This window comes from Sylvia atricapilla, chromosome 2 (genome assembly GCF_009819655.1).
Source record: "Sylvia atricapilla isolate bSylAtr1 chromosome 2, bSylAtr1.pri, whole genome shotgun sequence".
NCBI classification, from domain to species: domain Eukaryota; kingdom Metazoa; phylum Chordata; class Aves; order Passeriformes; family Sylviidae; genus Sylvia; species Sylvia atricapilla.
Window position 1 is genome coordinate 55,877,268 of NC_089141.1, and position 12,846 is coordinate 55,890,113.

Here is a 12,846-nt window from a genome sequence, read left to right on the forward strand (position 1 = left end):
GTCTTCCCAAACTCCTTGATTTTTTTGTCTTCTCACTGTGAGTGGGAGAAGAATTTTCCAGGTGAAGGGAGGAAGTTGTTGCCCTTTCTTCTTCTTTTTGTGTCTCTCTGTCCCTCTGAGCTCTCTATCATCATGACCTCTGCTGACACCCTGCAAAACTCCCCTCTTCTTGCAGGAGCATATTTAAGTTATTCCAAAGACATGTTGCTTTAACCACAAAGGAGTATTTCTACACAGAGCATTAACCTGTGGGAAAAAAGGAGAACTTGTCTGCAGGGACCTTTGGGCTGGTTGTTCTTCAGTGAGTTGCCCCATCCTGAGGGACTCGGGACTCAGAACTCAGGACTCATCGCCGTGGCAGAAGGTTGCAGCCAGCAGTCAGGGAGCGTGAAAGGTCCTGGCAGCTGGGCTGCAAAGATGGGGCTGCCCAGCACCCACCTGCTGGGACAAATGCAATTCCTGTCACCCAACACTGGGCCATCCATTTCGGAGAATGGGTAGGAGGCAGTCTCCACTTCTGGCCTCCAGGACATTCATCCGACATCACTTAAGGCAAAGGTGCACAACTTGGAACAGTTTTCAACTCTGAAAGATGAAGTTGCCACAAATACCTCTGCATTCTTTAGCAAATGCATTTGACTATAGCACCACACAAGATTGCTTCCTTACCTCAGATGTGGGGCTGGTGGGTCCTCCTTACTCAAAAAGTACCCTCTAGGCACAGCAGCCAGCCAGCCACACATCCACTCCTCCACTGTCAGCAGGAGCTGACAGGCAAGTGGGGTTTGCCTGCTGCATGCTGAGTGCTCATGCTTGTGACTCTAAGGATGCTAATGCCCACTCAAAAATAATTAAAAAATTATTTTATAGTTTATAATAATAAAAATTATTAATTAATAATAATCAACTGAATGAACTCACTTGGCTTCTCATACCCAGGATAAGTAATTGCTTTTCTCAGATTGGTGGCCATTTGCTTCCTTTCCATGGGCATCATGGGCAGGAGTGTGAAATCAGCTTTGTGTGTCCAGCAGGAGGGATCTGTATCACTGCTGAGGGGGAAACCCAACTCCAGGGAGCTTCTTCTAACCATCCATTTAAAAAAGGAGTACTAGAACACCTTGGTATATATGGTGGAAGTAACAACTTCTCTCCGGTTACTAGTTCACACCCTTCAAGCTAAATTTGGGCTAGGTGACAGTTGAAGAGGCATTACCACTAATGATGCTAAGCCTTCAAATTATCCAAAAGGCAATGTTTTCTCCTTGACCAACCTTGAAATCGATTAGAAACCTCCAGAGGTTTTACATTACATACAGGCTGATCTACTTTGTTGGCTGCTGCTCAAAACCACAGTCCTATCTTCTTTCCAGGCCCCGGGGCTCTCTCCTCTCTCTGCGCCCTTCCTAACATTTGCTGGACATCTGGATGAGCTAAATGTGTAGCAGTATACCTGATTTTGTTACTTTGGTGCATCTGTCCATGAGGAGATGAATTTCCTGTGGTGGTGCTGTCAAAGGAGTCGGGGAAAAATGAAGCTGGAGCAGGAGAGGATGGCCCATCCCCTTAGGTGACAGTACACTCACCTGAATTTCTATATGCACAAGATCCATGCCTGTGTTTAGGGCAGGTGCTTATTCTGCTGTTGTTTACAATGGTGAGGCAGTGAACATGGCTATGAGAGACTAGAGAGCAATTGTGAAAAGAGAATGCAGGTGCCTACTGTGAGATGCCGGCCCCCTTAGACACCCCCCTGACCAGCCTTCCTTGTCTGCCACAGGAGTGCAGAGGCCTCTCATTCATGTAGACCCTACACAATGGCCACAGAAGTCACATCTGTCTGAATCTTCAGCTACACCCCACCTGGTGTCTCTCTGCCTTCAGGATCTGGTCCAGACAGCATTATCTGATACATTTTCAACATGTCTTGCATGTGTTGAGGACACAGGATTAAGTCACCACCCCAGAAGTCACATCACAGCCATGTCCACTTACAAGCCCGAGTGCTGCCAGCCTGTTTCAGGAGGAGTCCTGCACCTACAGCATGCACTGCAGGAGCCAGAATCAGGTGCCTCAGTGATGTTTGACTCCATCACATATCTCAATACAAAAATCATCTTTGAAGGTATTCAAGTGGCACAGGACAGAAGAGCAGGTCAGTGGGAATTTGACTAATTTTTTGGCTGAAGCACCAGAGAAGGCATCCCTGGGATCTTGTCTCCTTGGTGTGTTTGATGGGTAGGCCTTGGTCAGCAGCCAGACCCCCACCCCATTCTCACTCACTCTCTGTCCTCAGCAGAACATGGGTGGAAAATCAGATGAAAAAAGTTCACGAGTCAAGATAGATACAGAGAGATCACTTACCCATTACTGTCATGGGTGAAAGAGACTGGATTTTTGGGAAATTAATTTAAATTATTGAGAGTTAAAGCAGATTTGGAGGCCTGGCCAAGGTCTCCAGGGTGTCAGATGCAAGCCCACAGTCCCAGAATATCAATGGGGCACTCAGGAGACATACTGCAGCTATGTCTTAATGGCTGTGAAGGAATTACCCACTTCTATGTTTCATGTCCTAAAAGTGTCTGTTTCTCCCCAGTGATTGTGTAGGGTGTCGAGGGTGCTTGGCTTCATTGTAAGTGACTACCAGAGATTTCAGCAGGAGCAGGCTCAAGCTTAGTGCCAGTGGTTTTGTGATGTCCTGCTACTGTAGCCAGTTTGGGCCATGGAATTAATGGTGGCTCAGTGAAGCAGGGCTGCCTCCTGTCTTGGCACCTCCTCCCCACCTCTGCCCTCTGAGCCAGGGAAAGGCAGAGAGGAGAAGGGAGCTCTTTGTGGGCAAGAGGCTCTGTGGTCATACCGTCTCATCATGTGAAATAGGGCTGATGTCACACCATGCTTGGCAAATAAATGGAATTTAACTGATAAGACTGCTGCATTAATTTCTGAAGTGTGTTAGCAAAAAATCTCAGTTATGATAATCAAAAACTAAAATAAAAAACTAGGACATACAGAATGAAATAATGTCAATGGAGCAAATGTTTGATCCAAAGGACTTAGCCCAGAAGCTAAGCCTTGGGCTCCCCTCTGCATTCAGCTGCACTTCGGGTGGTGTGTGCTCTTCTCTGATGGAGCTTGGAGACTTCCCTCATCTAATTTTAGGCATCTAAAAGTTACAGGAGTCTAGACTGCTGCCCCTTGCCCTTACAAGAAAAGTAGAGATGAGGAGCTTCAGTGATGCACCTGAACAGTCCCCACTGCCTGGCCTGGGCAAGATGAGAAGCTCTTGGAAGAAATCTGTATCTTTCCACTAACCAGAGAGTCCCTGTGAAATGACGGGCTCAGATTTACATACTAAGGGGTATTTAATACAAAAATCCCACATTTTACAGCATGTGGGATGCCAGAACAGCCAGATCCCAAACCCCAGTGAGACTGTAGCTGCTTACTGCTGAAAGCTGTTTTGGGAACAGGATCAACTGACTTTATTTTCCCACCATTTCAAGGTTGCCTTGCATTGGGGGGCCCAAACTCCTGATCAGGCAGTGAGGACCATCAATACACTCACAGAAGGGCACATGCTCTATTGAAGGAAACAATACGAATTTGATGCCAAACCCCATTGTGATGAACCATCCTCTGTCTGTGGCTACGTCCTGTTGGCCCTGCCAGGGGAGCCTAGGGACTTGCTGTGAAGGTGTTGGAACCCAGGCTTTTAAACTAGGTGAGGAAGAACCAGCTTATCAGACAGTCCTGCTTTTTTTGACAGAGAGCCTTTCCCTTCCTGAGTTCAGTTATGACTAATTACTTTCCATGCAGGCGTTGCTGCTCTGCATCACTGGTGATTAGCCAGAAGGGAGGCTACCAGCTTTCCTTCTCAGCACCCGTCCTTCAGCCACAACTTCAGCCCTAAATTTAACCAAGATGACCCTCTGAGTTCATGAAATGCATCATGATTTTTATTACCAGACTTTAGAGGAACCCCCCAGAAATGCTCACCTGTTTTCCTGACCATCGGAGATGTATCACAAACATAGCTTTCCAATTGAGTCTTGCATCAGCCTGATTTAAACTCCCTTCAAGTACAATCTCTGAAACTCTTTGCAATACAAATCCTTACACCATGGCTTTTTTGAAGCCTCAGTTGAAACTCAGACCCGATGTGCATAAAAACTTGGTTGGGTTCTGCCACTCTTGCTACATGGGCTTGAGAAAGCTGGAAGTCGAGGGAGAAAGGGGATTTTTGTTGGTTAAGGGATATACAGGTGAGATAATGTTTTCTACTTATATTTTGAGACACAAAGCCAAATACAGCCTCATTTATATCTATGAAGGTTTTATATTTCCTTGGTGAGTCATATTCTATATATATGTACCATACTAATTAGATAAAAAGTTAAAAAATTCATGATAAAACCCCAAAGATTTGCCATGTACAGATTTTTGGATTATTGATTTGTATAAAATGTGAAATTATGTAGTCCACATAAGGAGCAGTTCTCCCTTTTGGAAAATTTCAATCAAATATTAAAACTCCAGTAGAAGTGTTACTTCTAGTGTAAGCATTTTTTTGAACACTGAAAGAAATGTTCATGCTTCAGTGTGTTTCATTAAATGCTGTTCTATACCTGATTTCAGCTGAAGGATTTGAGATCTGCTTTTAGCTTGAAACCCCAATAGGAAGGAATTTCAAAGCTCTGTATGATTTTTTTTTCCAGGACAGTCATTTCAGGGAGAAGAGAAATATGTATCATAGAAAATGTCAATATAAAACAATTCCTGTTTTATGCACTTTTCCCTCCATGTATAAATATATGTACACACACACACAAGCTAGTGTCCTTCAGTAAAGCTGCTTGAACAAGGGGTAAGCATTTGAGCACACACCCCTAGAGCCTGACTCAATGTCTCAGCCAGAAGAGGAAGCAAAGTGCTCAGGCGGCTGCTGATGCAAAGACATCGGCACAGCACGAACATTTCCACTGATGTACGGAGCTTCACTTGCTTCACTAAAATGACACCACTCCTTGCCCGTGAAAGATAGAGCTGGAAGAGCTCAGACCAGGCAGTGACAAGCTGGCTCTGTCACCCAAGCCTCCCTCCCACCCAGCACTAAAAGCTTTAGAGCTAAACCTCCAGGGGTAGTGCCAGAGACCAACACTGGGCAAAGCTAAAAGTACCTCCTTCCCACTGCATTTCCCAGCACAAAATACTTTTGTTGACCTGTGAAGACCTCTATGCTCTGAAGCGTAAAATCCACGTACAGAACCCTCTGAACATCACAAAACCTTTATTAGTGTTGATCAGTGATACAGATTACAGGAACCAAAGGCAATTAAATAACACTTAAGTTGACCACAGACTCAAGAAATACAAGTCACATTTGGCAAGGCAAACTTCTCAGTACACTGGGTTGCTTAGGTTATTATTATACCGTGAAAGAGGAATTTCCCTTACAAGATTCTACATATTCAGGATATTATTATTATTAATTGTTATTACTGTGTCTTTCAGACAGCTCCTTTGGCAAGAATTCCCATTTTTAAGTATTTATTATATAAAAATATAACATTTTCATTATGTACAAACATTACATTACACAATGTACAGGTTAAAAACACTACAAAAAAATGGCAGGCCATGGGTAAACCAAAAGCAAAAGAAAAAAACCCCAATGTAGAAAACATGAAAAGAAATTTAAATACTGCACATTTCATAAAAATTACATTAACTACAAACAATTTTTTTTTGTTTGCAAATATCAAACAGTACTGATCTGATTGGAAATCTTTCCCAAACCACTTCATTTTTAAGGCACATCTTGCATATTTACACATAACGACACTGGATCTGGTCAATAACTTAAAGGCTCTCGGGAGTGACCTAGTTGTGTGCGCAGGGAGGGGTACACTTGAAGGGGAGCACGCTGGGCTACGCCTTCTCAGTCGTCTCGGTCTGGGGACCCAGGTATCTGGTTGAGGGGGCCGGGAAAAGGGGCACCCCGATCTCCTGAAGGTCAGGGAGCCGTGCAGGGCGAGGCGGGGAGAGGAGCGTGATCGTCCGGTCAAAGTCCCTGTGCAGCACCTTCTCATAGACGCTCTGAAGCCCGACTGTTTTCGGCAGTTGGGCTTGATAAAAGTTGTCCCTGCGAAGGGGATCCCTGGGCAAGGACGTGCTCTTGCAGAAGGTGGAGAGGGGTGCTGAAGGATGTGGAGAGGGGTGAGGGTTGGCTCGGCCACAAGAGGGGCTCCAGCAGCGGTCGGAGTGCCCCAGGATCTTGCATTCAGCAGTGCATGCCCACAGACCTAGAGAGAGAAACCTGTCGTTACTGCAGGAATAAATCCACACCGGTCACAATCCTCAGAGTTACCAGTCACAGGATGATTCACTGCATGACAGTAGGAGTGGGGAGGCGATGCTTTACAGCACAACAAAACCCCATGTTTGGTTAGGTAATGTTTTGTTAGGGACACTCCTCGCAGTTCTAACTTTAAGGGAACCTTTTTTTTGGGGGAAGAAAATCCAATCCTACAGCACTTTCCAGCATATGCTAATTTGTGCTGGGCTCTCTGCACAGAGAGGAACCAACATCTGCTACAAGGAAATGGGCAGTTTGTGCCATGCAGTGTCTGGCTTCCCCTCCCAGCTGCCCCACCTGATCACTGTGCCCCACGGATGGGTCCCTTCATCCGCCGCCCCATCCACCCATCTTCCTGTCTGAGGTCCAGTGGGAGCAGGGGCAGAGCCCTTACCATTCTGCATGTGTGTGATAAGATCTTTCTTCAGGGCATCTCCACTGATATCCGAGTCGCTGTCGTTAAAATCACTGTCGCCTTTGCCGCTGTCTTTGCCACTGAACTTCTCTGCCTCCCGGCCGGAGATAGTGTTGAAGGAGTGTCCCTTCCAAATGGCCACGGGGGGAGCAGGCTCTTTGTTGTAGCTCGGAGTGGCAGCAAAACCCTGCTGGTGGGGAGGAAAATCAAAGGAGACATGAGAGAGGGAAGTGGTGAAAGGTTCATTTAACTGCACCTCTGCAATTCACATCCTCCAAGACACCCCCCACCCTTTGCCCCACGTCCCTGTGGTGGGACCTTACCTCCCCACTCTGTCCCCTCAGCCTCTTCTGGCCCTCGTAGAGGCAAGTGTTGTCACTGCCGCTCTCAGTGGTGGAGATCTCTTCAGCAGCTGGAGAGGGGTCAGGGCTGGTGAAAGAGGTTTTGCTGGGAAAGGTTCGTACCTCAAACATGTTCCCCCTCTGGCTGCCCTCCTCCTGATGGCCTTTCTCCAGGTGGGAGATATCTATTTGGTCCTTCAAGGCAGTGTTGTTTTTGATGTTGCTCCCCTTCTTGCGCTTGTTGCAGGTGGTGGCGATGGTGATGATAGCCACCAGGAGGAGGGTGCAGCTGCCTGCCAGGACAATGATCACGATCAGAGGGATGTCCCACTGCAAAGTCTTTCCTTCCCAGGAGCTGGGCTTGGCTATGTCTTGGATACTGGATGGAGCAGTGGCAGTCACCAGGAAGTTGACTGTGGCAGTTGTGGCCAGGGGAGGTCTGCCATTGTCTGTCACAGTGAGGATGACCTTGAATAGCTGTCCCAGCTCTTCAGAGAGGTCACCCCTCAGCACAATGTCCCCAGTACTTGGGTTGATGGTGAAAAGGTCCTGCTGGGACTCTTCCAGGAAGGCAAAGGTGAGCTCAGCATTGGCCCCATCATCTGCATCTCGAGCTTTTATTTGGGCCACCATGGAGTCACGGGAGGTCTTGCTGGACACACCAATTTCCACAGTCCCGTTGGTGAGCACTGGGTGGATGATGACGGGAGGGTTGTCGTTCTGGTCCACCATTCTCACTTTGACAACTGTGCTGCTGGAGAGCTGTGGGGAGCCACCATCAGTGGCCTGAATCCTCAGGTCCAACTGCTTGAGGATCTCATAGTTGAATGTCCTGAGGGCGTAGATGGCCCCGGTGGCGGGGTCCACCGAGACGTAGGTGGAGATGGGGGCCCCCATGACCTGTGTCTCCAGGAGCCGGTAGGTGACCTTACCATTGTGGCCAAGATCAGGGTCACGAGCCACCACCGTGGTGATATAGGCGCCCGGGGGGTTGTTCTCGGGCACAGCCACCTCGTAGAGAGGCTTGGCGAAGAGCGGCGCGTTGTCATTCTCATCGCTCACCCGCACTGTGTACTGGCGGACAGTCTTGAAGGGCGGCGAGCCCAGGTCCTCAGCCACCACGGTGAGGTTGTACTCAGGGATGCGCTCGCGGTCCAGTGCCGCCGTGGTGACGATCATGTAGCTGTCCTCGTAGGCTCGCTGCAAGGCGAAGTGGTCATGGCCACGGAGGCTGCAGCGCACCTGCCCGTTGGCGCCCGAGTCGCGGTCTGTGGCGCTGACGAGGGCCACGAAGCTCTCACTGGCTGCCGCCTCGCTGACGTAGGCCACGCCGGCAGCACTGGCGGCGCCACGGAGGGCACTGATGCTGATGCGCGGAGCGTTGTCGTTGACGTCGGTGAGGCGCACGACGACGGTGCAGGTGGCAGCACGGGGGCTGGCGCCGCGGTCCTGGGCACGCACGTCCAGCTCGTAGGTGCGGGTGCGCTCGTAGTCCACGGCAGCCTCCAGGGTGAGGTGGCCCGAGCGCGGATCGAGGCGGAAGAGCCGCCGTGCCTCAGGGGGCACCTGGCTGCTGAAGGCATAGACCACCTCACCATTGGGGCCCTCATCGGGGTCGGCAGCATCCAGATCGAGCAGCAGGGAGCCGGGCGGTGCATCCTCGGGCAACTCCACCGTGACTGAGCTCTGGGCAAAGGTTGGACTGTTGTCATTGGCATCGAGGACGCGGACATGCACAGTCGCTGTGCCTGAGCGTGCAGGACTGCCACCATCCTTGGCCACCAGCTCCAGGGTGTAGGAGGGCTGGCGCTCACGGTCCAGTTCCTGGAGCAGGACAAGGTCGGCACAGCGTGCCCCATCTGCCCGTGTCTGTGCCTCCACACCGAAGTGGCTGTTGAGGGAGACCTGGAAGCTCTGGATGGAGTTGGAGCCCACGTCCTCATCCACAGCCACCTCCAGCGGGAGGCGAGTGCCGGGTGCAGCACTCTCCGACACCTCCAGCGCCATCTGGGCATGGGGGAAGCGCGGTGCATTGTCATTTATGTCACGCACCTCCAGCTCCACGTGCACCAGGCGGTAGCGCTCCCGCCAGCAGCTCACCACGTCGAAGGCCAGGACACACTGAGGGGCTTGGCCGCACAGCCGCTCCCGGTCCAGCCCCGCTTCACCGATGCTCAGCTGCCCGTCCTCCTCCCGCACCCGCACCAGCGAACTGTTGCTGAACTGCCGCATCAGGCGAAAGCTCATCTCCCCCGGCGCCTTCACCGGCATCTCGTCGGCGAGAGTACCGATCACCGTGCCCGGCGCGCCCTCCTCGTCGGTGCGATACCTCACCGTCTTGCAGCGGGACAGGGCCAGCAGGCAGGCGGCAGCTAGCAGCCGCAGGGGGCTCATGGCAGCGGCGCGGGGCTCAGCCCGACGGCGCGGTGCGGGCGGGACGTGCGCGGGGCCGGGCGGGACGTGCGCGGGGCCGGGCGGGACGTGCGCGGGGCCGGGCGGGTCGCACCGCGATCGCTGCGCCGCCGTCTGCGGCCCCCGCGCCGCCGCGCCGCCTTTCATAGACGGCGCTATGCAAATGAGCGGGCGGCGCAGCCAATGGGAGGCGGCGCGGCGCGGGCGGCGGGCGGCCCCCGGCGCTCCCCGGGCCGGGCCGGGAGCGGGGTCGCGGGGCGCTCGCCTTTGTTTTCTCTAACTCTGCGGGGTCTGCCGGTTTTCTTTTCCACCCCCCTCCCCCTTTTATTCCCCCCTTCCCCCGCACCGTCGCTATTTCTTTCCCCCGTTTATTTATTTCCATTTCCCCCCCCCCCCCCTTTCCTCCCCTCCCGTCTCGTCCCTCTCTCCGGAGGCGCGGCAGCGGAGCTGGCGCGGGGAGCACGGAGTGCGGTGCGCGGTGGGGTTTGTTAATGCTGTCAACAAGTCGGGACAGGTGCCGTGCCGTGGCATGTCGCGCCGTGCCGTGGCATGTCTCGCTGTGTCGCGGCATGTCGCGCTGTGTCGCGGCGTGCCGCGGGGGCGCGGGGCGGGCGCGCATTAGCGGGGTGCGGGGGGGCGGCGGGGGCGGCATTCAGCTGCGCCCGGAGTGGTGTGTCACTCGCGTGAGAGCCTGTGATCAGCGCCGTAAGTCGCCTTTCAGGAGGTGTCCCCGCATGCTTTAGTATGCATGTCACCGCCCGGGTTTCTTAAGCCTGGGGCACTAGCAGGCGAGGAGGAAAAAAAGAAAAAAAAAAGTTCCAAATAGGATTTAGCATAAGCTTGAGGAGATTTGGAAAGGTTTCAAAGATCAGGCTGTATCAAAGGCTTATGAAGCCCTCGTTAGCTGTAGAAATATAATAGCATGGCAGGCTATCCCATTCGAGGAACCAATGTCTGTATTATTTCACTATGACAGGCTAAAGGGAGAGAAAGTTGAACAGTTTCCACAGAGGAGTTGGACTAAGTTGAATATAATGAGCAAACGCCACATGTATCCATTATGTCCCTCTATTCATTCCCAATCACTGCCATAACTCTTTGACTAAACGATGATGAGCGCTGAATTACACACAATGCCCTGCTCATATTAAAATACATTTAAGACCTATCCCTCCTGGTGCCCTGTTACGCCTATTCACAGGATTTTCTTTTTGTCCTAATAGGGCCTCTCTGGGAAGCAACACCAGTCTCGTTCCAGAAGAACAAAATAACAGCATGAGGCTGAAACCTGGCACGAACCGGGGGGAACGAAACCATCTGCCCCGCAAGGCACCGAGGCCCTGCGCGGAGCCCGCTGCAGCCTCCCAGCCCCGCAGTGCCTCAGCAGCCGTGGGGAGGGCGGCTGCCGGCCCTGGCCCGCAGGGAGAAGACCTGACGGGGAGGAAGACGGAGGTCCCGAGGGTCCTGCTTCTCCGGGAAACCTCATGTCCTTCTCTCCTCTCTCCCCTCCTCTCCCCACGTCTCAGGGAGCCCAAGAGATGAATTTCTAAGCAAGAGAGTGACAAACAGAAAGCTGTCCGGTCCAACCCCGCGCCGGTTTCCTTTGAAACGCTGGGCTCAAGGCGCTGGGCCGGGCGCACGGAGCGCTGTAGCATCCCGGGGTCTCCATTCCGGGGGTGCGGGATGCGCGGGGCGGCACGCGAGCGGGGGGCGGCGGGCTGCCCGCAGCGCCGGCTTATGGAAATGGGATTTAAATCGCGCCTCGGCCCTGGCTCCGGGGGCGCGGGGAGGGGGGCACGCTCCGCCGCCAACAAAAGCTCCCCGAAGGCGCGGTTTCCATACGAACAAACCTTCACGGAGCTCTTTTCTCCTGCCCGCGGGAGCTCCGCAGGCGGCCGCCCGGCGGGGCGGGGAGCGTTCGGGCCGAGCCGCCCAGAGCCGGGCCGGGGTCCGCACCGGGCACAGCTCCGAGGTGTAGAGACTGGGATCGGGCTGCCTGGGAACGGGGCCGCTGGTCGGGAGCGGGCAGTGGGCAGCGGGGCGGCCCCTCGTGTGTAACAGGATTATCTTTGCCATTTCAAGTTCCATACAGCATGTAATTTATTTTTAATTAGGATTAGATCGAGCAGGGAAGGAGACCAGACCTTTCCCCCCACCTCCCCCTCCCTGCAAAGGCATGGCTATTCGGCGAGGAGCTTTTTTATTCCGCGAGGATTCTTTACAAAAAAGCCAATCAATCGATAAACCAGGACCTGTGTTCACCTCCCACGCATTTTGCAGGAGAAAAGGTGAAAAGGGCTGTATTTTCAATGTGTGCTCAAGTATCTGAATCAGAAGGGGAGGTTTGGAAATCCTTCTCCTTTCCCATCCACCCGGTCCCCGGTCCTGCTCTCACATGCTTTCTCTCCAAACCCATTTTTAAGAATGACACAGTGGGGCAGTGGGGTCTAGCTCCACATGCTTTTTTTTTTTTTTTTTTTTTTTTTTTTTTTTTTTTTTTTTTTTTTTTTTTTTTTTGTGTGTGTGTGTGTGTGTGTGTGTGTGTATGTGTGTGTGTGTGTATTTTGTCTTAGAGTTCAAATGCACTTTCTGCCTGCTTGGGTTCTTTTTCTGCTGTCCTGACTTTGATTTTTAAAAAACCCCAATGTATCAGTCTCTCTGCCTTCTTCCCAATAGAGTCCACCACAGAAATGTTCTGAAAGGCTAGTGAAGAATCCTGTTTTACAGCTCAAAATAAACATACGGATCAGCTGCATTAAAAGCACTTCTTTGAAATATTGTGGTTAAACAGCCCAGATTGGTTGATTGCTCCATGCGGGGACATATGTTCTTGCAAACTGTGCGTATTGTTTCTAATGGGGATTCTCACACCACAGCCTTTCCTTTGAATCTGAGGCACTGGTGGTTTCTCTGGAGCTGTTGCAAGGTTGTTTTAATAATTTACCAGCTCTCTTGCACTTAGTGTTGTTGCAGAGACTCAGAGCGTGCAAAGAAGGAGGTGTTTTGCGGTGTCCAGAGGTCTGATCTCTGCTGCCAAGCTCCTTTCTGTACCTCTTTAGATACGGAAATCAAAGCTGCTCCGAGAAATGGGTGCCGGGCGAAGCAAAAGGCAAGGCTTCCCCATACAGCTCTGTGAACCTGGGTCCTTGTTGCTCTCAAGGAGGGGGAGCACTCCTAGACCACCAGCCTGTTGCTGTGAGTAAGTGATTGGCAGCAAATTGCTCCAGGTTTCTCTTTTTCAGCTTTAAACTTACTTCTTTTTTCCCCCGATTCAGCCCTTGAAAATAAAGTTTGTGAGTGCTTTTCCCTGTCCCCAGGTAGTT

At 51.8% G+C, this 12,846-nt stretch overlaps 1 protein-coding gene across 4 annotated transcripts; it reads right to left on the minus strand.

Annotated features, from left to right (window-relative positions):
* Window positions 1–5,270: 5,270 nt before the first annotated feature.
* Window positions 5,271–9,569, minus strand: PCDH8 (protocadherin 8). 4 transcript variants are annotated; one of them, XM_066313351.1, is made up of 3 exons: window positions 7,235–9,569; window positions 6,750–6,957; window positions 5,271–6,302 (listed from the first exon to the last, which is right to left on the minus strand). In XM_066313351.1, exons 1-3 carry the CDS (start codon window positions 9,503–9,505, stop codon window positions 5,929–5,931), a joined length of 2,853 nt encoding a protein of 950 aa, XP_066169448.1. In that variant the 5' UTR covers window positions 9,506–9,569; the 3' UTR covers window positions 5,271–5,928. The 4 variants fall into 4 exon arrangements, with proteins under 4 accessions (XP_066169448.1, XP_066169447.1, XP_066169446.1 ...); XM_066313350.1 differs by having other exon boundaries at window positions 6,750–6,960; XM_066313349.1 differs by having other exon boundaries at window positions 7,094–9,569.
* Between the last annotated feature and the right edge of the window lie 3,277 nt (window positions 9,570–12,846).

What these genes read in the sequence shown, in the direction of transcription:
- PCDH8 (XM_066313348.1), bottom strand. Translation starts at nt 9,505, where the DNA reads ATGAGCCCCCTGCGGCTGCTAGCTGCCGCCTGCCTGCTGGCCCTGTCC. An exon ending in TGAGGGGACAGAGTGGGGAG is followed by an intron (nt 6,961 to 7,093) that starts GTAAGGTCCCAC and finishes CCTCCCCACCAG; the next exon opens with CAGGGTTTTGCTGCCACTCC. An exon ending in TATCACACACATGCAGAATG is followed by an intron (nt 6,303 to 6,749) that starts GTAAGGGCTCTG and finishes TTCTCTCTCTAG; the next exon opens with GTCTGTGGGCATGCACTGCT.